Raw genomic sequence first — 27,158 nt, 5'->3', positions numbered from 1 at the left:
AGGATCCCATTTGAGTAACAGCACTACATATATGGTCTGCTGAAAGGAAACTCCACACAGTTCAGAAGAGGGTTTATGATGTGAGGAGAGAGCAAACCTCCAGCAGTACAAGATGGAGTCAGGTGAAGCAAGCATGCTTATGGTCAAAAATAAGAGATTATATAGGGGGAGGGGTGTGGTCACAGTGAGAGTGGATGTGATCTAAGAGGATGGGGAAATGCCTCAGAATGGCAGACTTCCCACTGCCCCTAGCATTCCAGTTTCCAGAGTTACAGGTGCTAGATGGGGATTTCCATCTAGGAAGTCTAGGGTGTAGGGGGACAGAGCCAAGAGAAGAAGTTATTTCTTCCAGGCAGACCTAACAACCTCCAAACTAAAAATCATTTGCCATTAAATTGTCTCCACTCTAGACAAACTGTCCCCAACAAAATGGCCTGTGGTTAGCCTAGGCCTTTTCTCCATCCTTACTCTTAAAACTGTCTTTCCTCTCATAATCGGGTTCAAATTCTCCAAGTAAAAAGTATCAATCCTCCCAAGTATCTAGGAAGAGGAGTAGTAGGCTAATAAAGTGAGCTAGAATTATTCTTTCCTGAATTCAATTCATATGAAGTCATCATCAAAATTGTTTTAAAGGTTTTCTTTCTTTGTTATCAAAGTTTGTTTAAGCATGGTGATTCTCTTCAATTCTACTTTTTCTGGGCTAAATTGTTTTACCTTGCATTCTATTTGATGTTGCCTATTTTTCTATTATTGACTACATTGTATATGTAGAGGATTGGAAATGTGATAGGTAAGAAATGGAAAAAAAATAAAACACCTCTTCCCAATGGCCATGGGTGTGATTCAGTATTAGGGTACTTGTCCAGCATGCACAAAGCAATGGATTTGATGATTCTTTAGTACCACATACACAGATAAAACTGGAAGTGGTATTCTGGCTCAGTGGCAACAAAAGTGTTCAAAGTCAGTTCCTACGCCCTGGCTTCCAAGCCACACAACTGGCAGAAAGAAAGAAAACAAAACAAAAAGCTCTCTTAAAGTTAGACTCTCACCTCCCATGCAATGCATGTGCCAAGTTTCCTGAAGACCTGGAAAAGGATGTGAACAATGGAGTTTAGACCTGTGAACTCAGGAGATTGTGAACTTAAGCTCCTTGTAATCCTCCTGCTTGATCATACAGCTCAGCCAACATTTTGTGCCATGCCTCATGTTTCCTGACTCCTCAGGTCATTGTAGGATCCCTATTCAGCTTTCCATTAGAGTTTAGCTGGATAATTGGTATTTGAAAAAAATATTCAAGTTAATTATTCAAAGATTAATGAGTCTTGATAACAAAGAAGTTTAAACATATTCTGTTCCTGGCTTTGTGTTGGTAATCTGTGGAAAATATTTTGTTTGTTGGTAAAGTTGTTTATTTTAAAGTTTCGTTTTTCTATTTGACCATTTGGTTCTATCACACTTGGCAAAAGAAGTTAATTTTAAGCCTGGATTTCTACAGAATTAACTTTTACTTACTTTACCTTTTTTTCTCCCCAAAACGTAAGCATGTCTTAAAACTTATTTATGTAGAAATCTGTGTTCAAAGTAATCTCATTGTGAGATGTGAAACTGTCAATATTGTTAACAGATGATTTGGTTTTTGAATATTCTGAATGCAGACAACAGGAAATACTGGCAAGGAAGTGAGAAAAGAGGAACCCTATTGCGGTATTGGTGCAAATGTAAACTAGTACAACTCTGGAAAGCAACTTGGATATTACTCAAAAAACTAAAAATAGACCTTCCCTACAACCCAGACATATCACTTTGTTATCTGATATATTGTATATATGCATATTTGGTTATTTGAAATCAGATAGGGAAAGGGGAAAACAAGATGATGGGTGGGTGTGGAGTGAGGGAAATGAGGACCAAGACATAAAAATGGGTATCAATGTTTATGAGTAATGCACCTTATATCTGGTGAATATAATATAACTCTTCTATTAATTACAATAAAATATATAAAAAGTGGTAATAATTTTGTAATAAAAATAATTTAAAAAGGCCAGGAGTTTGGCCTAGTGTTGGAGTGCTTGCCTAGCATGCTCAAAGACCCAGATTCAATTCCTAAGTACCACATACATAGAAAAAGCTGTAAGTGGTGCCCAAGGACAGTTTTAAGGCCTCGAGTTCAAGCACCAGGACTAGTAAAAAATAATGAAAGGAAACAACAAAAACACAATTACTAGGTAATTTTCACAGCTTCAGATGAAGACCTACTTTATTTCTGTGAGTAATGAAGACTGTGGGATGTTACTCTCACTGAGGGTTCATTATTTTGTCAGGCAGAGCGGGTCACAACACCACTTCTGGCTTTTTTTCTATGTGTGGGGTACCAAGGAATTAAACCTGGGTTTTTGTGTGTCCTAGGCAAGCACTCTACCATGAGGCAAAACTCCTGGCCCTATTGAAGTTTCATTCTACAAAAAATTATGTTACTCCTCTATCTCCTTTGTACATTTTCTGGCATCTTACCTATATGTGTAGGTGTAGAGACTTTGAAAGAACAATTAAGATCCAATATAGGGATTAATTCTTTCTGTAAAAGTGGCAAATTCAATTATGTTCATTGTTTAAACTTTTGGGGCAATCAATGAAATCTATGTGAAACCTTGTGTGTTTATTAACTTAAGTGTATCTTTGAGAGACTTATTGGTTTGCTTCAAATAATTTTCATTTCTACATATGTAACTGTGGTGTTTTCCTGTTTTTACATTTTATTTTATTGTCAGAATGAATAGAGAGGGATTATAGTTACAATTGTAAGTTAGTGAGTATTTTACTTTTGAACATTGTTACCCCATTCCATGTTTTTCTCCCACTTTCCATCCATTCACCCCCTTCCGAGTTGTAAAGTTCATTCACAACATGTTGTCTTGTGAATATCACTATTACTTTGTATGATTTTCCTTGAGAAGGAGTAGCAATGATTAAGTAATGCACCTTCTATATGGCGACTATAATGTAACCCCTTTCAGTTACAATAAAAAAAATTTTTTTAAAAGATAACACCTAATTTTCAACTCCCTTAGGAATCCTTTTCCTATTTGACTGTAGTAATTATTTTCCAATATTGTGGACCATGAATGCTAATAGTTAATTTCCAATAGAGTCCACTTTGTGAATAAAATATTGGTCTCTTAGGTCAATCTGCATTTCATATCAGGTAAATGACAAAATGAAATGTTTCTGATTTTATATTCTACTATTTCAGTAGCATTCACCCAAACATCATTCATGTCTTATTTGTCTCTCTTACATAAAACCTACCATATATATATATTTTTTTTCTTTTCTTTGCAACATGGTTAAATATATTTTCAACTAACTATATCATTGAGAAGAAATACAATTGGAAGTAAGTTTCTTCACACATCGGTGGTCAACTGTTATTATCAAGACCATGCTTGTGCTACCCCATTTATTCATACTTTCATTTTCTACATTTTAATTTTCAACCCTTTTTCTCTCTATAAAAACGCCTTGAATAATAAAAAAAAACTGTACCCTTAAGTTGTGTCACTGGAAATAAATGAAGCATTAGAAAGAAAGGAAATTTTAAAAAAAAGTTGATGATAGGTAGAAACAATGGAAACGATGAGAAGATCCAGATTGAAATTCAAATACAAAAGTGAAGAAAACTCTCCACAAAATATATATAATCACTTCTTGCACATGTGTGATGAATAACCATATGAAGAAATCACCGTCAGAGGAAGTGAGGGCCTTTGTCTTCCAGCACTTTTTGTAATATTGGGAGTTCCGTTGGCATAAGCGGAAATACGACTCCATAACTAAGACCATGAACCGGAAATAACCTTTATTTGTGACGTCACTACGATCGCACCACAGACAAAACTGACTGTTGCTTGGAAAAAGCTTCGTGTGGTTATTTCTTCGACTTAGAAGGAGAGAATTTTGTTCTATTTTGGTGAGTCTACTTAATTTTTAGAAATTTCAACCTGTTTCTTCTACCCCGAATTGTCCTCTCTTCCAATACCTGCCTATGTATGTCATTAATTATTTGGCTCTTGGTTATTGGCAGAATATCCACTACAGAGTAATTGTGGGTTCCAATTCTTCACTTCCATGTTATTTCAAGTTAGGTGATGTTGTCTGACACTTAGCATCATTGAACTGCTTTATTTTTGTTTTTCTTTTTTGTGTGTTTGGACCGTAGGACTTGAACTCTGGGCCCTGGCACTGTTTCTGAGCTCTTTAGCTCAAGGCTAACACCCTACCCGAGTCTCAAGTTCTTTTGTGCCCAGGCTGGCTTTGAATCTTGATTCTCAGGTCTCAGTCTCCTGCGTAAGTAGGATTACAGGTGAGAGCCACTGCGCCCAGCTTCCACGGCTTTAATATCCAGCGAAATTTCCAGAGGGTTCAAACTGAAAATTCCCCGATGTTCATGTTGTTATATTGTAGGAGAAGGAATTCATGTTTCTACTGCGTGTAGGTGCTGTTCATATATACCAGACCATTAAGTGAGGATGTTTCCTAAAATTAAAGCACAATTGCAATCTTCACATCAGAGTGTCGATATTCCCAAAGCCTTGGTAAGGCTTACGAATAACTTCACTGATACTTGTCCAAGAGTCATACTAAGAAACCAAATGTGTAGGGAGAAATCTGATATTAAACTACCAACTCCTCTTAACTAGCACATAATATTGCATGCTTGAGACATTTTGAAGGATTACATGTTATTATTTTTCCCTTCAACTATAACTAGAAAGAGCTCTTCACAGAATTTGCACCTGATCATCCTATATTGATCATAGTTCCTCTTCGAACATAGAATTTTTTGTTTATTTAAAATATAGATAAAATTCTTGTGAGTGCATCTTTTTCCTTGGTCTTTTCAACTATTACTGAGTAGTATTTTGGAGATAATATGGGGCTCTTTTAAAAATTATTCCAGTATGTCAGCATCAGTTTACCTACACATGAATCCAAACTCATAAATTCAGAAAAGTAATGCAGAGTTTCATAAAAAAGATAAGGTCAGTAAAATAGTTTGTGAAGGAGATTAGGTTGAAAGAATTTCTTCTTTGGGGCTACAATAAGTTCATAGTTAAGAAGTTTCTTGTAAAATATTAATCCTAGAGATTTGGAGAACAAGTTTATTACCAAAGAATTGGTTGCACTGATTATCCTGTCACTAAGGACTATGGAGCTTTATATGGATTTTACCTTTATAGCAACTGTAATTTATATCACAGTGAAAAGTATAAGTGGAGATGTCTAAATGTGTGTCTGTCTCTGCTGCATTATTTGTGGGACCAATTCATTTCCCTCCATGGTGGGAACCTTTCATAAAGCATAGGATTTTCATAATACCATACCCACTCACACAATTTCAATCCTGAGTCTGTAATTTCCAAACATTTTTTCATTATTTGTGCAAAAGAAATTCTCACTGTAATGGAGAATGCTTCCTAAATACATAATCCCAGGAAATGAGTGCATCATAGAACAAAAAGTAAAGATAAGGAGATGCAGCTGCCAATCAGCAGTAAAATCAGAGCCTCCGGTTGATAAAGGATTTGAAAATCACCCACAGCAGACTTTAAATTGTATCCTGCTCTGCTTTAGTTAATACCTTTTTAATTTAGAAGGAATCACCCTGTATGCATCTTTCTTTTGGGTGATGTTCCACATTCAGTTGAAATAAGTTTTTCATTTTGATCTTGACTATTTTCATATTATTTGAAAAACATTGTTTTTGATAATACTGACTGGAACTGAGGTCAACTAGATATTTTCTACCAATTGAACCACAGTTCTAAACTCTAGTTTTGAGTCTCAATACTCCCACATATCCTGGTTTTATAGATAAAAATATTTTGAAAAAAAGCTGTAAAGAAATATTTTCTTGACATTAACCAAAACACCCTTGAAGGAGGCAATGCATATCCTAGGAAAATGGAACTGTCCTGCTCCCTCATCCTTTGAATGGCTGCATAGTTTCAGTTCAAGATTGATAATTTTGATAGATGATTTTGAATTGTTTAATGCTGCCATCCATAATTTAGTATAGTGCTATACAACCTAGTCACCAAAATTTATATCAAACCATGATGCAGTGGATATATATATATTTATTAATATATATGATATATAGTATATATATTTAAGGTAATCTGATGAGCAATTTATGTTTTCACTGATCTCAAAATTTTTATCATTAAATTAAGTGCTTCTCTTTTTCTGGCTACATGTTTTAGTCCAACCTTTGAGACAATACTAGGTTCTTCAAAATACTGCAGAGGTTTTGCCTCCTCCCACCTGAAAAGAGTTATGATTCCATTTCATATAATCCATGTGTGTTACTGCTAAATGAACATGAATCTAAGATATAAATTAGGTAAAGAAAATAAAAGTGTTTCCAAATATATATGACCAGGACTAAAGGACCTGTTTGTGCAAAAGTGAATATTTCTATTTTTTTAAAGGTTGACAATGGAAGTAAGACTATACCAGAGGATTGGTTTGAAAATACTAAAGTAAAAATTCAACAAAACCACTTTTTTTCTCCACAGGATTTGCTGACAGTTATCTTCCTGTCAAAATGGAAGACACAGTTGGTATGCATATATTGTTTTCCCTTTTAGAAATGTTGTAAATGGGATGCACAAAGGGTGTCTTTGGAAACAATATTGTTGGGGTTTAAACTGATTTAATATGATGAACTAAATTTTAGAAATACTGTAATGGTATAATTCTGAATCCTGGTACATGATATTGAGCTTCAAAAACCACATAACTCATGGGCATAATACAGCAGACAACATGGCATAAGACTTCCAAAACGTTCATTGTTTTGTTAGGTTTAGTGAAAAATTTCCTCAATGTAAAACTGAAAATAACCCAATTGAAACTGAGATTGCAACTCAAGGTTCAGTAGTGTGATTTTATCTTCCACAATAACAACCTTTAGTAGTATTTTTGAATCTTAATTTCTTTAAGGGGAAATTTTTAGATGAATTTTCAGGTTGTATGTGAGCTATTGGAGGGTAGGTTTGAATTTTCAGTTGCCTGTATAATTCCCATATACATTTTTTCTCTTTCAGAAGAATCTGCAGATCCTAACAGACTACTGCCATGTCCTTATGATAAAAGCCATAAGATCATGGCACGCAGGTTTCCCTCCCATCTGGTGAAATGTAGAATGGTAATATTTAGCATTTAATCCTGTGCTCTCAAAATTTTTTCAGCCCTTGGATGAATGTGAATTTTGTTAATAGAATAAAGTAGGAAATACCTGTAAGTGATCTGTGTTGAAATAACTCAGGAGAAAGGGGAAGGATTGGATTTTTTGGGTTCAGTGTTCTCAGCTTTGGGGAAGTGGACACTTACAGAATGTCAATCCATCTGGTGTATTTGTAGAGTTCAATACACATAGAATACCTCAGCATGTTGCTTCGTTGTATCTAAACTGATTCAAACAATGTAGCCTATAGTGGAAAACTAATGGAAGAAGTTTTCCATTCTATTACCAAGCCACCAAGGGCAAAATCAATAATTTTAAATAGCAAGTTGAAACTGATATATATATATATATGTATATATATATCAATACAGGCTATTTAGGCTGAATCTTTTCCATTTAAATTATTGATCATAAAGTGATGATAACAGAGAGATTTACTGCATAACCAAGCCACTGTCAGGCAGTAATTTCAATGTCATTACAGTTCCTTTCAACCCAAAGTTATACAAGGCCTCAGTTTTGACCAAGTTTTGGGTCATAGATTGTTTTCTCTCAAAATTTTACTGCTCTCCTTAGAATTCTGTCCATAATATATACATCTTTTCTCTTGATCACATAACACACTAGAAACATTACCAAGTATTTATGTCATAGCCTCCTACAAGGTGGTCTAGCATAAGCCATCTTATTTGAATAAAACACAGATATATTCCTGCACATAAGTAGATTGCTAAATGTGATGTAAAACATTCAAGAATTTACTGTATTTGTGTGTTGCTTGCACAGAATCATCCAGGTATTGCTGCCAAATTGGCTACATGTCCCTTCAATGCTCGCCACTTAGTTCCTCGTGATGAGTTTCGTAAGCATATTGCAAACTGTGTGGATAAAACCTGCATTGAAGATTTTGTAGGTAAGCCTGACATGTAAGACACCTCCACCAAATTAAAAAACTGCCACAATATTCTGATTCACAATTTTGTCTTTCATACAACAGTTGTCTATTAGTCTTTGGGCCTAGGTATGCTTTTAATTCAGCTCAATTTTATATCTTTAACTGCCTGAATTAACATATTTGGAAGATGTATTTCAGAAACATGGAATTTAAAAGGAAATTGTGATGTCTTAAGATTCATTAAGGGTGGCATGCAACTATTTTCTCACTAGTGTCTTTCTTCTGTCTGCACTAACCACTTTTTCCAGCATAAAGGCCAAGTCTCCACAATTACCTTTGGGTTTTTCATTTACTTGGAAGCCAAATGAAGTTGAAAACATTCATTCAAATAACTAGTGGAAAACTTGTTTGTAAATAAAATATTAGTGAGAGAATATGTGTGTTTTATACCCATTGTCTTGTAGTCAATTTCACCTCGGATCACACACAAGACAGGAGGTCTGAAAATGCATGGAAGTTCCCTCCCTGTGAGGAAGACTGGAATAAAGGTAAATAACTCTCCCATTTTTATGTTTCTATCTTGGCTATACCTCAATATATCTAGACATTACTCATATTCTCTTTAAAGTTGACAAAGTATTCAGTAAACTCTACTCCCCCTCCTACATGTGGTAAAGCAGTCCTCATTGGAATGTGTACAACCATGCTGAAATGCAGTATGATTTAATTGTATCCTCTATGTTTTGAAATCCTTCTTTTATATATGTATTATGCAATTAATCTTTTCTATATCACTGCTTTAAGGTACTCAATATTACTCTTTCTTTTAAATTTACAATATTAAACCAACTACATATTTCTTTTTGTGGCAGAATCACTGGATCACCCTAGCCCACCTTTTGTGTGGGGCAAGATCACATCCTGTAGCAACAACAGGTAAAGGAAAAGCTTTTTGATCTGGCACATTTTTGTCTTACAAAAATGAAAATGAACACAAAAAGTGGAATATAACAGACACTACTTTGTCAGTACTCCTACAGTTTTCTTTCATCAAGGAAGGTTTCTAATCATGCAGAGATTTTGTGATTGATGAAACAATATATGTGTGTGGATTCACCATAACTATTAAGACAAATCAGCACTCACAGAACTTGAAATGTAGAATCCACAGATACCAATTTTTGCATCTGTCTCAATCTTGGGAAATAATTAGATAATTTCTTTGTCTGACTTAAATTATTATGCTGTAATTTTTTAGGATTTCTCAGAACCTACTCAAAACATACATATTAAGACTGATAACAGGAATATCCAATTAATTATTGAAAAATTGTCCTGTGGCTTTACATGTTGATCACCCGAGTGTTAATACAACTGAGAAAAGTGTTGCCAATATAAATTTGAGAAGTAATATGACCATCCTTCACCTCAGTCCCTGGAATTCTATCTAAATCAGCAGTTTTTCTTTAGGAGTGATAATTTTATCATAAATTGATAAACACTTGATGATAAACACGTAATGATAAATAATAAAAGAAATTGTGATGTCCAGCACAATGACTAAAAGTTTTCTAGAACTCACATCCTACCAGCAGAACATAAATTCCTTTTAAATTCCATGTTTCTGAAATACATCATCCAAGTACGTTAAGTCAGGCTGTTAAAGATATAAAATTCAGCCAGGAGGAGCCAGGAGTTTGGCATCATGGTAGAGTGCTTGCTTAACATGCTCCAAGATCTGGGTACAATTCCTTGGTACCACACACATAGAAAAAAGCCACAAGTGGTGCTGTGTCTCAAGTGGTAGAGCTCTATCCTTGAGAAACCCCAAGAATAGTGCTCAGGCCCTGAGCTCAAGCCGAGGACTAGCAAAAATATTCAGCCTGGCATGGAGGCTCATTCCTTGTAAGCATAGCTACTCATGAAACTGAGACGTGAAGATCACAGTTTAAAGCCAGCCTGGGAAACTAAAGAAAGTGAGACACTTATCTCCAGTTAACCACTAGGAAATGGAAAGTGTGATTGTGGCTCAGGAGTGGCTATCATAGCTTTGAGCTGAGGAGCTGAGGTGAAAGGCCAGGCTCAGGGGTATATAAGTAGGTGAAGAGCTTAAGGTGAAGAGCTTAGGGACAGCCCCCAGGCCCAGAGTTCAAGCCCCATGACTGACCTTAAGAAAGGAAAGATAGAAAATGCAAAAATTGTTTATTATCAACATTTTTCTAAGTGTTACTTACCAGATGAGGCTTTGAATATCTTCATAAAAAATCTAATCAGCAAACTCATTCTTGTAGTGTTGGAAAGTGGCACTTAGGCTCTGTAGTTTTAGAGTGTGAAAGTGATATATAACTGTTAATGCCACTGCAAGGTTTGAAATACCATGAATGAATATACTTAATTTTTGCATGAAGAAAAATTTTCACTAATTCAGGTTCATGAAGTTAATGTTGATTGCAGAAATTACCACTCCTGTTCATGGAAGCCTAACTGAAATTTTGAAATCATAATTTTCTCTGTTCAGTCCTGAACGCAAAAGGATCCTGGAACTTAAGAGTAAGTTGGTTTCAAGTCAAAACCTCAACCAGAGCCTGCCACATGTTCTACCCTGGAAAATGCAGTAAGTAGTATTAGATGAAAACACTTTTGTATCCTCATTGGAATCAAACACAATTATATTGTGAACGTTAGTGATCTTAGATTATACTGAGAATTCAATGTGTGGATTTAAATGTTTTGTTTGATATCATCTATTTCCTATTTCTGAAGGAACTATATAGTGATGAAGAGACAAGAACATAGATACAAATACCACTTTCTTAATGGAAGTATAAAATATATCTGTTAAGTAGAATATTCCTAGGTTTTTTGTGCAGGGACAGAAATGTGGCTTAGTGGTAGAGTGTTTGGTAGGGTGTTTGTGTATCATATATGAAACCCTGGATTCAACTCCTCAGTACCACACACAAACAGAAATAGCTAGAAGTGATGCTGTGGCTAAAGTGGTAGATTGCTAGTCTTGAACAAAAATAAGCAAAATGGCAGTGCCCAAGCCCTGAATTCAGATCCCAGGACTGACAATAAAAAGTTTTACATTAAGCAGTTGTTACACATACCCCTAACAACTAATATCAGTACCTTGAAGTATATGCTTGAAATTTGAACAGCTCAGGAGGTTAGAGTCTGAGAATTATTATTTCAAGGCCATTCCTGGCAAGTAAATTTTATAGACTCAGATGTGAAATGAAGACTCAGAAGGTAGATCCAGGGTTGGAGTTGTAAAGCACTTTTCTTGGTGAAAATGATATAGAAATTGACTAGACCCTTAATTCATGTTAAAATCCAGCATATTCACCCCCACACAATGACCAAGCCAGTATAATCATAAAAATGAATGCTAACCTGTAAACAATCACATGTTTCTTTGATATATTAGTGTTTTCAACAGTAGGAAACACACCATCATCATATAAAACTAAATGCTGGCTCTTTTGAAATTTGGAATATACTGGATGACTATGAATGATTTAAGAAATAGCTTTCAAAACATTATTTTATTTTCTATGTATTGACATACATTACTCCATCATTTAATATCCTCTGAATTATTTTGCAGCAGAAAAGGGAATGATGAATAATGGACACTCTTATAAGTGTAAGTATAAGGGATAGCTCACTATCTGATCAGATGTTTTTGAGGAAACTATGCAATGAAAATTTTATTCATATATGCCACCATGAGGAAAATATGTAATGTGCACCTTGTCAAACAATATTGATACTTTTCTAGTGGACTTAATTTTACCAGGCATCCCATTCCTTATGGAAATTTATCCAACCTTCTTCCAAATAAACAATTTTGGGGAAGCTTAATTTGCAGATTCTGAAATAGGTTGCATTTTCCCATTTGAAATTCATATAGAGAAATTCTGGAAGGCAGAATGGTATTTAACAAATGTGACCTTTGTCAGAACAGCTGAAGTGAAAACATATTTAGTTAAATTGAATAACTTCTTCTAAATTTGTTCACTTACAAATATTTAATAACTTCAAATTAAATTTAATAATATTAATAACTAATTGGTAATTAATAATAATTTGATCGCTTGTAATTATCCTGGAGTAGAGGATATTCTATTGGAGATTTTATGATGAGAGAACTTGTGAAAATGTGATATTTTTATTTGTCTGTCAATATTGGCTAAATGTTGGTAATGCTACTTTGGTGGGATCAGATGCCTTAACTGTGCTGAAATTCTCTGTTCAGTTGCCCAGTTCTCTATGGATGTGCAACATGGTACCTTACCATGGTTATTTCAAGAGATGCTTTACCTGGTTAATGGATGATTTAGAGTCTTCCTATTATGAAATTAGCATAAAAATTTAAGTTCTCTACACATCTTTTCCTTAGATTACTAAAAGTAATCAACCTTTGAGAAACTGTTTCAGAAAAAGTAGTTGCTTAGTAGAAGACTAGTTAGTTACTGTTAATATTTGGCATACAGACTTGCAATGTTCAGAATAAAAATGGCAGTCATATTTGAAACATATCATTTTTTTATACTATGAAATTCGTTATAGTCACTAGAAATTTTCTTTGTCATTTGTCTAAGGCATGTAGATTTTCACACGTCTACATGGAAATCCAGCTGATTTGTCCATGACCACAAGATTGCATGATGCAATTGTTGTAAATCGTCCTGCTGAATGCTGTTCTACATCCCTTCACAGCCTTGTGTTTCATTAATTTTATGACTTATTATTTTATGAACTTTTGGATTAGTCTTCTCATATAAAAAATTCCATGTTGCTGTGTAATTATCTGTAGGTCTTTTATTTGAAATAATGGAAAGGTAGAACAAACAATTAAGAAATCTATGTAAAATTGTCAGGATAACATGTCTATGCTATGACTGAAATTTTCCCATTTGAAACCGACATAGAGAAACTTTTCCTGATTTTGTCTGTGCTGCATGAAAATTCAGTGGTGGTTATAGGATATTGTTCAGCAAGGCTTCTAATGCAATTTTGATGTTGGAGGGGTGATCTTCACAGAAAGCTTGGAACAAGCACATCTAACTGATTGATGTGTTTGATAGAGGCGAGTTAAATTTTAAATGTTCAAATTGCATCTGTTGAGATAGACAATGCAAAAAGATAGCCCTTCCTGTAGTATCCATGCAAGTGTCAATTTTCCAAGGCTGTGCAAGTTCCGGAGAACATAATTGCTTTTTGGATACTTAGCAACATGTTATAAGTAAAACATGGAGACTTTTAGCAGTACTGGTGAACTAACTTTATATTACCCATAAATATATGATTAGCTTTTTAATCGACAAAGAAATGTAAATACTGTCCTCTCCCATCCCCCACCCCATTCCTTTGCAGAAACTACTTCTTGGGACCTCTGAACAAAGAAGAATTCAAATGTATTTCTCATTTTGTTGCTTAAATTACCAACAATAGTGGTGAAATTCAAGCAGATGAATAATTGTATTTTTTTAATTTTCGGGTGATATATAGAGGGGTTAGTTTCATTTGTCAGGTTGTAGCTACATTATTTCTTGAACTTTGATACTCTACCTCATGTTTTCCCCTAGTTCCCTCTCTCCAGCCCTTCTCAATCATTTTTCTTTCCCCTCATCCTTCCCCATTTCAAATAAAATGACATATACACAATATACCAGCTACCAAAATTAGATACAGTAACACATCTAGGGGAATCCTAGAGGTGTACTAATTATTACTAATAAGGGAAACAAGGTTACTTTGGGCTGATTTATTTCAGTCAATATTTTTTCCAAGTCTTTCAATTTTCTTATGAATGGGGCAATGACATTCTTTCAGGTGGCAGCACAGAATTTAATTGTGTCTAAATAATACATTTTCTTGATCCATTCACTTATTGAGGGGTATCTAGGTTGGTACCATATATTAGCTATGATAAACAATACTGCAAAAACATGGTTGTGCCAGTAGCTTAATTATGTCCTTGTTTATGGACATTAGGATAAATGCTAAGAAGTCGGATTTCTGAGTCATAGGATAGTACTATGTTTATGCTTTTGAGGAATTGCCATACTGCTTTCCTGAGTGGTTGAACAAATTGGTGACACTCCCACTAACAGTGTATTAGCATTCCTTCTGGCCATATCCCTGCCAGCCTCCATTATTAGATTTCTTGATAATAGCCATTTTAACTAGAATGAGGTGGAATCTCAAAGTTCTTTTGATTTTCATTTTTATGGAGAAATGTCAAGCATTTCTTCATGTGTTCATTGGCCTTTCTTATTTAGTCTTCAGAGAAGTCTCTATGAGTCTTTAGCCAACCTTTTAATGAGATGATTGTTTTTTTGAGGACTTGTTTTTAAGAGATTTAATTTTTGAGCTATTGGTATGCTTTAGACATGACGCCCTTTTCTGTTGTTTGGATAATGAATATCTTCTCCCACTCTATGGGCTTTCTTCTTAATTTAGTAGCTATATTCTTTGCTATGCAGAAGTCATGCAGTTTAATGCAGTATCATTTCTCTAAACTATTAAAATTTTGTGTCTCTGGGTCTTTATTAAGACATTATCAAAATGTGTTAAAGAGACTTTGTGTATCTCCTATTCTTCCCAATAAAAATTTCAAGGCGTCTTTTTGCCCTCAAAGTCTTTGACCTATTTGGAATTAATTATATTGCAGGGTGAAATTTAAGGATCCAAATTCAGCTTTCTACAGGTGGTTAGCCAATTGTGCCAGCCCCATTTGCTATTTTTGATTCCCTTACTGAAAACTAAAGGGCAATAAGCCTGTGGATTAATTTCTGAAATCCATTTTCCTTGAGTATATATAATTTATTTTACAAATTTAAGGCCATTGGTAGTTACTCCTAATTTGTACTTGAATCCACAAATAAGCCCACATATGTCTATGTTTCTTGCAATTTGAATTTTCAGCTTCACTCAACGTTATTAAGGTACGAGCAAAGAATCTCTGATAATGTATTTGGAATCTGTTTTTGTATGCTTGAGGTGATTTACTATTTCATCTTTCATTACTTTTGCCCATTAATAGGATGCTTCATTTTATATAGTATAACTGTAGTAACTAGTGAATGTACAGTGATATTGGATACAATATAGTATTTTCTTCTGGAGTTGCATATCCTGATAACAATAGGCACATTAAAAATTCTAAAACAGAAAAAAATTCTAAAACAGAGATAGTAACTAATACTGTGGGGACAAATCTTCTAGTATACAAAATTGTAGTCCAAACTAAGATTTCCTTCTTCAGTCTAAACCTGTCCAAAGACATCCACTGCATGTTAAAATCAGATTACAATAAAGCAAATTTAGATTGCTACAGAATAAATCTAAATTGTCTAAACTATTTATAAAAAAGTGTTCTTGTGCCATATGGCACTAGATGAAAAGTGTACATCATTTATGGGGCAAGAAAATGAACATTGCCAAAGACATTGTCTAAGGTGTGATCCTCAGATGAGTCTCCCAAGTAAGATCGCAGGCATGATCCACAGAAATGTGATCCAGTCAGAAATATGTAATTCTAAACGTTTTCCTTCTAAACCCCTATTTCCATCTCTGTATGACTTGTGGGCCAGGAGTTTGGCCTAGTGGTAGAGTGCTTGCCTAGCATGCATGAAGACCTGGGTTTGATTTCTTGGTACCACATGCACAAAGAAATGCCAGAAGTGGTGCTGTGATAGATCTCTAGCCTTGAGAAAGCACAAGGACAGTGCTCAGGTCTGAGTTTAAGCCCCAGGAATGGCAAATTAAAAATAAATCACAACCTTAACAGTTGTTGATCAATTAGTAGCACTGTGGTCATAGAAATCATCTTTTCTGTGCAGTTATTTATACATTATTGGCAACAAGCATATTCCTTTTAAACATCCAGAGGTTTCAGAGATTCATATATCAAGCCATAAACATTGTGACAATAGCTATGACTAATCAAGATTTATTTCTGTATATACTCTCAAAAAGTTTATATATTTACAAAGATTCAACCCCACAATGATTCATTTTATCACCAGTGCACTAATATATTTTACATGTTTAGTTATGGTTTAACCTAACGTTTGCCCTAATGCATAAATGCATGTTTTCAATACTCAGTGAATAAGTATGTGAAAAAAAGAAAAAAATAGGCATCACTTCATCTTTAAGTCCTAAGTTCCCAAATTATTACAAGTAGTATGCTTTCTAAATATTTTAGGGGTCCTTTATTGCACCCCATTTTCAGAAAGTTGCTTTGCTTACACACTTGTGCATAAGGTCATGCACACATATTTGTGATGTAGACTGTTACATGGATGTACATGGATGGTCTACAACCTTTCTCAAAAAAAGGAGGACAGCTCACACAAAGCCTAGAAGTCTCACTTTCTTAAGGAATAATTGATAGCTTGCAGGATCCTTAAGAAATTCATAGATATAGATATAAGAATTTTAGTGAGGAAAGCAAATATCTCAGTTGTCTTATTCACACATACAGGTGGTGTTTGAGATTGTGTCTGATTAAAAGCATATGTGACCATTCTTATTGCTTTAGTTTTGTGATTTCAAGTGGTGTGCAATCCCCTTAGGGATATATGAACTTTAGTCATAGAAGTGGAGATTCATGTGCAACCCTACAATTATGGCCTAGAAAGGAATGTCTCAGAGGGTACTTAAGTCTTTTCAGTTTATGAAGAATAGTAAGGAGAATTGAGAAATCTTAACAATTCTTGGTAGCATATGATCAGCAGACCTTGAATCAAACTAGCAAATTGTGAGAATTCAATCAAATGATATATATCAGTACTTCTCAATGCTTCCAGCCAATAGCCAAATCAGCTACAGCCCAAACCCACATCTCTTCACACATATAACTATATTTTCACATGTATGTGTATGGAAGGAATGTAGAAACCTGGTGCGTGTGAGTGTCATCAATATTTTGGGTTGTCTGTCCTTGTACATGGCTGTGGCACACAAACCAAAAACCAGATCAAAGATTTTGAACCCAGATTGACACTATGTCAAGCTTTCCAACATGTCTGATGAACTAAAATTTGTCCAACTTTTGAGGCTTCATACAAGTGTTTTTTTTTCTCAGTGGGTGGACTTACTTTAATTTTAGAAAACTATTTGGGTTCTGTTTCATTTATGTCTGCTTCCTTCCCACCAATGTGTTTCTGTGATGAACAAGTTTCATAGGACATTTCAACATGTATGTATACCTGTATTCACACCATAACTCAACATCTGGGGCAGCAGAAATGCTATTCATTCCCATTAACTTGAACTAGGCTGAACAGTCACTGTTAGATCATATTTCAAGAGTAAAATTTTCACACTATGGTTCATTTTCCTATTGATTCCTAGTTACATGCATTTAGAATATAAACATAGCTAAATAGTGTATCATGTAGTTATGACTCAGGAATCAAAGAACCAAGCCAAAAATCTAGGACTTCAATTTGTATTACATTCATTCAGACAACAGGCACTATTCATATCACTTTATTATCTGCTCTCAGTTTGGGTCAGGAACAAATCATGTAGCCTAATATCCTAGTTGCCAATAAGAATGGTTGCATGGTTGCTCTGCTTGTGTAGGTAGAGTCACAGAAAACATTGACCCACTAATGGGACATGTTACATATGGTCTTCTTTTTACCACTCTATTGAACACCAAACTGAAAGCTTTAGTTGAGATCAGTACTCCCCACACAGTCATCAAAGTCCTGGATTTAAGTTAACATGGAAAACAATGCACATGACAGGCATTTTCTACAACTGAAGGTTGTGTGAAAAATGGTCTCTGAATTTGGGTACCTGCCAATAATATCTAGTAAGAAGTGAGGATGATACGCTTCATACATGTGTGGTAATATGTATCTAACATCTGTCTAATGATCAGGCAATTTCCAACAATACTGATAATTTTTTTAGTCAGTCATGGGGCTTGAAAGCTGGGCCTGGGAACTGTCCCAGAGCTCTTCTGCTCAAGATTAGTGCTCTACAACTTGAACTACAGCACAGCTTCCAGATTTCTGGTGGTTAATTGGAGATAAGAGTCTCACATACTTTCATGCCTGAGTTGGCTTGGAACTGCAGTCCTCTGATATCAGCCTCCTGATTAGGATTACAGGTGTGAGCCACAGGCACCTGGCTCAGTTTTGAGAGAGTGCTTTCAATAAAGCAGTGCTAAAGTTGTAAAACTATGTATAAATTACAGAGTGATCGGCTGGTGTTTGAGTGGCAAGACACATGTCAGTTTTTGCTTTCTTGCAGTTCTCTTCATTTACTTGAGGTTCATGACAATAATTGTAAGTCAAGCTTGTGGCTGGAAATTGCATTGTAGATATGTATGGGTAATCATTGCCAAAAAGCAAATGAGGACTTGATACTCAGAACAAGATGGAGTAGTTACTGAAACTGATAAAGCAGTTAAAAATACAGAGCACCAGGGGAATTAGGAGACAGTCCCACAAAATATAACCAGACAGTAAGCATACAAAAAAGGCTGGGTCTAGAAAATATTTCTCAACAGGCTGTGAAAGAGATGGTGTTGGTGACTATGATTAATGACAAGGAAGCCTACACAAGCAAAATCATGAGCATAATGAGACTAAGAATTTATTAGAGGATTTCCTGGAATTCACAAACAAAAAGCTAAATGAATTACAAGAGGAGAAATGGAATCCCAATGAAATAATTGTCACCTAGATAAAGGACATGAGAGAAGACAAGGATAAAGAAATCAAGGAAGTAAAGAAGTCCACACAAAACCAAAGAAGAACTTCAAGGAAGAAATAGAGGTCATCAAACATGACCAATTTAAAGGTAGAGAAACAAAAATCCAACATACAAAATCTTGATAATAGAAGAGCAGATGGACAATACAGTTTTAGGATGGAAGACAGGACATTTTTGAGAAGGGGGATACAGTTATCCAACCCCCTAGGATAAACCAAAGAACTTACAATGAGCACAAGGCTCCAATAGTGGATCTAATTTGAGACTGCTAGGTATTGGCAATGGTGAACAGAAGTTAAGAAAATATAGGAAACATATTCAATAAAATTTGAGCACCTTCTATCTGACCTTTCAGATATGTTAAGACTTTAGAATTCCAAACAGAAAACTGAAAAAGATATGCGAGTGACACATCCATAAACTTACAGGATCAATATGTACAAAAAAAGGGATCCTTAAATATGTCAGAGTATAGAGTCATTGTTTCATTGCTAACAAAGGAAATTCAGTCATAATAACTGCATATTTCTCAGTCAAATAAGCTGTTCCAAAACATCTATGAAATACAAATTGCAATAAAAGGACTTTCATCTAAGAAAAGTAACTCCAGTAACTATGGATTTACATCTAAATGAATATGTCCTTCCAAGGAAACCCATTTGAACACGCTTCAAAGTGATCAATAAAATTGAAAGGGAAGATCACAATCAAACCCTTTCTATGAGGCTAGCAAAACCCTAATTTCCAAACATAGAGGAACTTATCAAAGAAAGAGAGCTGTGTAGCCATTTCATTAGTGAGCATCAATTCAAAACTTCTCCATAAAATTCCAACCAACCAAATTCAACAACTAACCAAAAAAATCATATACTATTCAATACAGATTCATTGTATTGAATCAACCCTGATTCAAAATGTGTAAGTCAACTAATGAAATTCAGGACATACATCAACTGAACCAGTACAAAAACTACATGATAATCTCAATAAATTCCAGAAAGGCATTTGACAGGAATTACCTTCCAGATAATTACTCTTGAGAAGCTAGAAATAGATAAAAAAATTCCTTAATATCAGGCAGATGGTAAATGACAAACATATAACCAGTATTATATGTACTTTTGAAAAGTTAAGAGTTTAGGTAATCATGGAATGGTAACATCAGAAGCAAGATAAAGGTATTGTCACTCTATCTCTCCACAACATAATAGTAGAATTTCTAGGAAGAGAAATATGGTGACAGAAAAAGGGGAAATATAAGTGAAAGTATCCCTATCTGCAGTTGACAGGATCCTGTATTTGAAGAACTGCATAGATTTCTTGGTTATCTTGTTGAGCAGATGCAAAAGTTTGTCAGGAGAGGTAGTGTACAATTGATCAATAAACATCAGTAGTATAATATATGCCAACAATGATAGATGGAGACTGAAATCAGGAAATAAACCCATTTGTAGTAGCCTCAAGCACATGTATATGGGTGTTTATTTATACATATATATGTATAAATAGATATACACATGCATGTGGATGTAAATAATGTGTGTGTGTGTGTGTGAGAGAGAGAGAGAGAGAGAGAGAGAGAGAGAGAGAGAGAGAGAGAGAGAGAGAGAGAGAATAAAAGAAATTATCTTATGGATGTGAAGGACCACTATTATGAAAAGGTCAAATATCTGAAGGAAAAAAAAGAAGTGAAAGCATGTTTGAGAAAATGAAAATCTTCCCATGGTCCAAGAGTGGGAGGTTTAACATTGTGAAAATTTTATGCAATGCCCTCATTATCTTAAACATCATTTTTCAATAATATAGATTAGAAGATCCAAAATTCAGATGGGACAATGCAAAATCCTGAGTAGCAAAAATCAACCCTTCACAAAGAAGACATTTGGAGGAATTTCAACACCAAGATATAAATTTGTTTACAAAGATGGTGTATGGAATGGAAGATAAAAAAAATGAATCCCGAGATGGATAGCCACCTACTATCTAATATGGGAGCCTAAAAAACAAGATAGAAGAAAGAGCCTCTTCAACAAATAGACCAGGTGTATTGTGAACCCTCCTGCAGTGCACAAGACAGCTCCCATCTCAAAGTCGGTCAGGCTGAGGTAGAAAAATCCTGTGATTATCATAGGATCTTCATAAGTGTGTAATGAATGTACACCTGTGGGCTCCAGCAGGGTGGCAGGCCTCCTCCCGCTCCTTCTTGGATGGAAGTGGAAAGTCCCCTGCAGGACGAACTTTCAGATATAGTGAGAGGCTGGTTGGTGGAAGAGGCCCGAGGCTCCCTGAGCCTGCTCCCTGTCTGCCCTGAGACCTGCATCTGTACAGATTCTGCTCCTGGCCTTCCTGAAGCTGATGGATGAAAGAAGCCACATGGTGATGCTGGGGTTCCCAGATACAGTCAACACGCTGCTGCATGAGTTCCTGCTGTGGGAGCCTGAGCCCTCACCCAGGGCTCTGCCAGAGCCTCAGCGGAGCCTGCCAAGGAGTAGATCAGGGCAAGCAGGGCATCTTGTTGAGCAGAACCTTAAGTTGTCCTGGCTGGTCCAAGCTGGAGCTGGATCTGCAGCTCTCACCACAGTGTGGGGCATGTCACATCAAGGGTAAAAGGCCTACCTCATGGCCCAGTGCTCATTTCCTGGTTTTGGAGATCCAGCCTGCCTGTCTCCTGGTTGGGAGGTTGGCTATGGTTTGTGATGTAAAATAAGGCTACATCGAACCCATGGATTGGCCTCGCTGCCCTCTCTGACCGCACCTACCTCCCCCTATCCTGCCTACTTTTATGTTAATAGATCCCTGCTTCTTACTTTAGCCCCTGGTATCTTCCCATTAAACGAGTCTGCTGTGACACTCTCCCTGGAGCATCTGTGTCTTCCCTCTGGAGAAGGGAGGGCTGGGAGAAGGCAGTCAGCCGGCCCTATCCTTTCTCGGTCTCAACTTAGTCGGGGCGTGTTCTCTTTGCCCTTCCTGCTGGTCAGGAGGCAAAGGGTGCTAAAAACCCTGACACCACAGTGGTAGGCTGGGCACCATGGGGGCTTGGCCACATAGCGGGCGTGTCCTAGAGAATCATTTCCCCGTGGGTGGGGCCAGGTAGGAAACACATTCCCGGATGAATGGTTCCTCCAGAGGACTAGGCCAGGCCGGGGACATGCACACAGACCAGACAACCCCCTAGTGGGCATGGCAGAGCCACGGACAGGTCCAGACGGGCAACGCCCCTGCCATGGCAGGGCCAGGCCAGTTGGGTCGGGCGGGACCTCTGGGAGCCACGCTCAGCCCTGAAGAGGACGACCTTGTACAGAATCCCCTTCACCCAGCGCTACAGCCTAGGCAGGTCCCCACCCCACACTGCCTGTTTGGTGTCAGCCATGCTTGGTCCTGGGACCTGCAAGCACCCTTGTGGGCTCCTTCCTTTGCCCGCAACCCTGCCCCCAATTCCTTGGCGCTGGGAACTGTTGTTACCTTGGGGGGCATTGGGGAAGGGTCTGAATCTGCACATCTCAAGCTGCACATCTCAAGCTATAACTCAATAAAATGAAGTGACAATCAGAACCTCCAGGCCTGTGCTGGGTGACCTCACATAAAGGTCCTTGTCACCACTATCCCCTGTGTTATTTTCCCTTCTGTATACTGGGATGGTGCTGTTCCTTCCCCTCAGCTGGCCCAAGCAGGGTTCCAGTGCTAGGGTTACCATGGGTGAGCTTCCTGGCCCTAGCCTGGGAGAATGCAACTGAGATGAAGGATCTTTGTCCTGCTGCACACACAAGGACCTGGTGGCTCAGGTCCAGACTTCACTCCTAAAGCTATAAATAAATACACAACATCATTTGGATTCTAATGAGTCTGCAAATGTCAAGATGTTGTTGTGGAAGAAAGACAGAAAAAGTAGACTGGACTGTGAAGGCGGACCCCGGAGTCTGGTGGAAGTTGCTTTATGAAGATGTACTCAGACTTCAAGCCCCACAACTGGCTGAGTGGTAAGAGTGCTTGGCTAGCATGCACAAAGACCCAGGTTCAATTCCTTGGTACCATATATGTAGAAAAAGCCAGAAGTGGTTCTGTGACTCAAGGCTCAAGTGGTAGAAGTCTAGCCTTGAGAAAAACCAAGCTTAGGCCCTGAGTTCAGTCCCCAGGACTGGCAGTCTTGGGCCAAGGAATATTATTATTTTTTTGTGAACTCATCCTTGAACTCATCCTGAGTGCTCACCCTGAGCTCTTCAGCTCAAAGCTACTGCTCTACCCCAAGACTAGGTGCTGTCCCTGAGTTCTTCAGCTCAAGGGTACCACCCTACCCTTGAGCCAAGCCTCACTTCCAGTTTTCTATGTTAATTGGAGATTAGTCTCAGGTTCTTTTGTGCCTAGGCTGGCTTTGAACCTTAATCCTCAGATCTCAGCCTCCTGAGTAGCTAGGATTACAGGCATGAGTCACCATGCCCAGCTAAGGAGCATTAATTTTGAAGGTGTCTTTGCATCCTTGCTGTCCTCTCTTGTTCTTGTTCTCTGCAGGGAACCTTAGGAATCCTGTCTAGATGTCTTTTCTGAGATGTACAGGACATGTAGAGGTGTAAAGCAGGCATTGTGGTCAAGTATCAAAATTCTCTGCAGACCTCAGCATGTGTCTAATACTTGGAATGGGAAGATTTCAGGTGCCATTCCCATTGTCCCTGATTTTGGTTTGGAGCATCAACCAACAACTGTTTCATGGACAAGTAAAAGTTTCAGTATTCATGCCACAGTAACCACATACCTCATCACATTACACAACAGAACTTATTCACAAAATTGTTAGTGGTTGTGTGTTCGGGTACTAGGCTTAAACTGTCCTTTGGCTTTTATACTTGTCTGATGCCCTATCACTTGGACCATGCCTCTACTTTTAGTTCCCTGCTGGTTAACTAGACATGAGTCCATATCTCTTACGTTTGGGCTGGCTCTGAACAATGATCCCCAGATCTCAGCCTCTGAAGTAGCTAGGGCAACAGGCATAAGCCACCAGTGCCTGGCTCATTTATACTCCTATTCAGCTCTGCATTTTAACCAGCATTTGGTTACAGCAAATGTACTTTGTATTTTGCCTCCTTTCTGCTGTATTCACAATGCTGTGATGTCTGTCCAAAGGTCCAGTCTGCTGTGCTATGCTCACTGGAGGATGAGGTTTGTCAAGGCTGGCAGTTGGGCCTGGTTACTATCCTATATACCATATGCATTCCTCATCCCACTGGCTTACACTCAGGTGTGCAGTCCTCAGCACTGGTCCCAGGGACAGCAGGATGTTTTCCTTGCTTTTAGTTTATGTTTACCTTGTGTAGGTGAGAGTGAAGCAGAGGCTTTCTCCCAGTCCCCCAGGCACATCACTAAAGACACCTGGGGATGCTCTTAATGACATACCTTTCAAGGAATGTAAATTGCAAAACTCCAGATTCTGAAAACTGAAAGGATCCCAATCACCACTCCCTATTGCCATGGAGCAGCCTGAATGGGATGGAGTGGGACCTTCTCATCAGTGGGCATTTGAACACCATTCCACTCTGGGCCACCGAGGATCTAGCATTTAGCGATAGGCCTGGATGTCCTGAGGCTGCAGCTCTCACTCTCCCTCAGCAAGTAAGACAAGAAGGGCACAATACAGCAGGTGTACCCCCAGGCGCTGGAGCCAAGCAGGTGTCCAGCTGGCCACCACCCCATATTAGTGCCCTTGTTTCTGGCTGGACAGCCTCTCGATTCCTGCAGATATCAGAAGTGGAGTCACCTAAGAGTACCCACCACCAAAAATGTGACAGGAAACCCACTGCAGAAGACAAGCACGGAGCAGCTTATGTGGAGGTGCAGGCGAAGAGCTGGTGCTCCGTGACTGCTCACTGACCCTGTAGATTAGCCACTCACAGGCCTGACAGGGAAGGGGCAAGGGACAGTCACACGAAATGCCCTTGGCCACATGCCCACATGCTAGGCACCCACCCAGGGCATCAGGAGACAAGCTGTCATGGCCACCATGTGCTGGAAGCAGTGCAAAGAGATGATGCTATGGCCACTGTCCCAGATGTCCAAGATCTGCCTCACTTTGGGCTGGCCTGGGGGCCGGGGCAGGGTCACAGGTTAGTTCCCCAAAGCCCTTTGTTTCTGGACATGGCGACAGCCTAGCCACCTCAGCCAGCCCCTCATCCTCATCCTCACTTGTTTTCTTGGCTGTCCTTGGTAGCCCAGGGCCTCCCAGAGGTGGACATCTGGCTGGGTGCCTGTTCCCTTTCCCACGTGGAAGATGGATCTAACACAAGTCTGAAAGCACTCAGCAGGAGTCAACAAGAAGGAAGAAAAATCTGTGTAGAGTCAGGGGACAGGAGACAGACAGACCTGCACAGGGTGGGAGGCCAGAGAGACAGTCCAATCTGTTCCTGAGGACAGGGTTGCATAGGTAGCAAGGCTTTCTCAAGGGCAGGCTCCGGCTACAGCTTGGGCTTGGGGCTCCACACCTTGGATCAGCTCAAGGCTCCCGTCCTACTCCTTGAGCCACAGCCCGACTTTCCATTTTATACTGATTAATTGGAGATAAGAGTGTCAAGGTCTTTAGTGCTGGGCTTGCTTTGAACTGAGATCCTCAGATTTCAGCCTCCTGAGTAGCTAGGATTACAGGCCTGAGCCACCTGGCCCTTTGAGTTGTTTGCATATATTGCGAGTACAAAAAATTAGAAAGATGTTATAGGAGAATTCATCAAAACAGCAGATGTTTCAGAGTTAGGGTCTAGGGGTTAGGGATAGGGTTAGGGTTAGGGGTTAGGGCTAGGGGCTAGGGTTCAGGTTCATGTTAGAGTCAGGGTGAGGTTTTGGGTTAGGGTTCGGTTAATGTTTGGGTTCGGGTCAGGGCTAGAGTTAGTCATTGCCACACAGAGGAGGGGATGATGAGCACTCATCCAGAGCGCCCTCTGGAGGAAAGCCGGGCTCAATACACCGAGGGAGAGAGGAGGAGGATGAACAAAAGGCCCAGCGCGCCTTCTAGTGAGGAGAGGCGCTCACTGCACTGTGGAGGAGAGGACAATGGTGAGCATGGGTTCTGCACAATCTCTGCCAGCAAACGAATATCACTGCACCACGAAAAAATAGAGGGTGGTGAGCATAGGCTCATTCCTCCTTCTGCTGTGAAGCAGTGCTCACTGCACCATAACGAGGGGACGTGGATCACCAGCCCAGCCCACCCTCTGGTAGGAAGCAGAGCTCACTGCATCACAGAGGAGAGGAGGATGCAGAACATTCAGCCAGTGGGCTCTCTGGGGGCAAGTGGAGTTCACTGCACCATGGAGGGGAAAGGATGGTGAGCGAGGGCCCAGGGCACCCTCTGGTGGGAAGTGGCACTCAGTGCACCATGTGGAAGGGAAAGTTGGTGAGCATTCACCCATAGCGTTCTCTGGCGGGAAGTGGTTCTCACTGCATCATGGAGGGAAGGGGGAGAGTGGTGAACACCAGCCCAGGTGCCCTCTGATGGGAAGCAGAGCTCACAGCATCACGGAGGGGAGGAGGAGGAGGAGCACTCACCAAGAGCAACCTCTGCCCACCTGCCAACCTGCCACCTAGCAAAACACCTGAGATCAACCCCTGACTGTGCAGAAGCCCATGAGCCCTTGGGAACACTCTGCTGCCACTAGAACTGGAGAGCCAATGAGACAGGCAGGCTCGGACCTTCCATGGACACTTACTAGGGACAGTCACTTAGTGCCTTGCATGGCCTCTCTCCTGCATCCCAGATTATCAGTATGTTAGAGTGGGGCATGGGGGGGTGTGAGTGGAGAACACACAGGAAATTAGACCAGCGAGCAAAGACAGACAAGAAAAAACAGGCTGAATTGTTGATGTTTCCAGTTTTCAGTTAGGAGTGGGGAATTAAACCTTTACATTATCCATTTGGTAAAGGATGAATTTAAATTAAAACATTCCATCTTCTGCCTCCATCAACCAATGTTTCTGACAAAAATTTAAAACAGGAAGACAGGAAAATAGCTACTGAAAACAGTAGCGAGGAATTCAGAGGCAACAAGCGCTGTCTCACAGCTTCCATCCAAGATTAGTTTGTTTATTAGTGTATTTCATGTTCCCTCATAAACTACAAAAACAGGTGAAAAAGGGAGAGAAGACTAGCTTGCATTCTTCCTCTCTCCCTCTCTTGCTGTCTTCTTCCTTCCCTCAGACCAACAGAGTTAGAAGAGCTTAAAGAGTGATATGCATGTTGGAAAACAGAGAGACAAAGCACACACCCATGCATACACACAT

General features: G+C 38.6%; 1 protein-coding gene across 1 annotated transcript; it reads left to right on the top strand.

Annotated features, from left to right (window-relative positions):
* The first annotated feature begins 3,937 nt into the window (after positions 1 to 3,937).
* Positions 3,938 to 21,506, top strand: LOC150040176 (gametocyte-specific factor 1-like). The gene is made up of 8 exons (XM_090327305.1): positions 3,938 to 3,973; positions 6,585 to 6,629; positions 7,116 to 7,216; positions 8,042 to 8,168; positions 8,615 to 8,698; positions 9,023 to 9,086; positions 10,669 to 10,764; positions 21,212 to 21,506. Exons 2-8 carry the CDS (start codon positions 6,614 to 6,616, stop codon positions 21,504 to 21,506), a joined length of 783 nt encoding a protein of 260 aa, XP_090183431.1. The 5' UTR covers positions 3,938 to 3,973; positions 6,585 to 6,613.
* Positions 21,507 to 27,158: the final 5,652 nt, after the last annotated feature.

Source organism: Megascapheus bottae, chromosome Y (genome assembly GCF_031878675.1).
Source record: "Megascapheus bottae isolate mThoBot1 chromosome Y, mThoBot2.hap1, whole genome shotgun sequence".
Lineage (NCBI taxonomy): Eukaryota > Metazoa > Chordata > Mammalia > Rodentia > Geomyidae > Megascapheus > Megascapheus bottae.
This window is presented reverse-complemented; position numbering and strand designations above follow the sequence as displayed.

What these genes read in the sequence shown, in the direction of transcription:
- LOC150040176 (XM_090327305.1), top strand. An exon ending in ATCTGGTGAAATGTAGAATG is followed by an intron (nt 7,217 to 8,041) that starts GTAATATTTAGC and finishes TTGCTTGCACAG; the next exon opens with AATCATCCAGGTATTGCTGC. An exon ending in TGAGGAAGACTGGAATAAAG is followed by an intron (nt 8,699 to 9,022) that starts GTAAATAACTCT and finishes TTTTTGTGGCAG; the next exon opens with AATCACTGGATCACCCTAGC.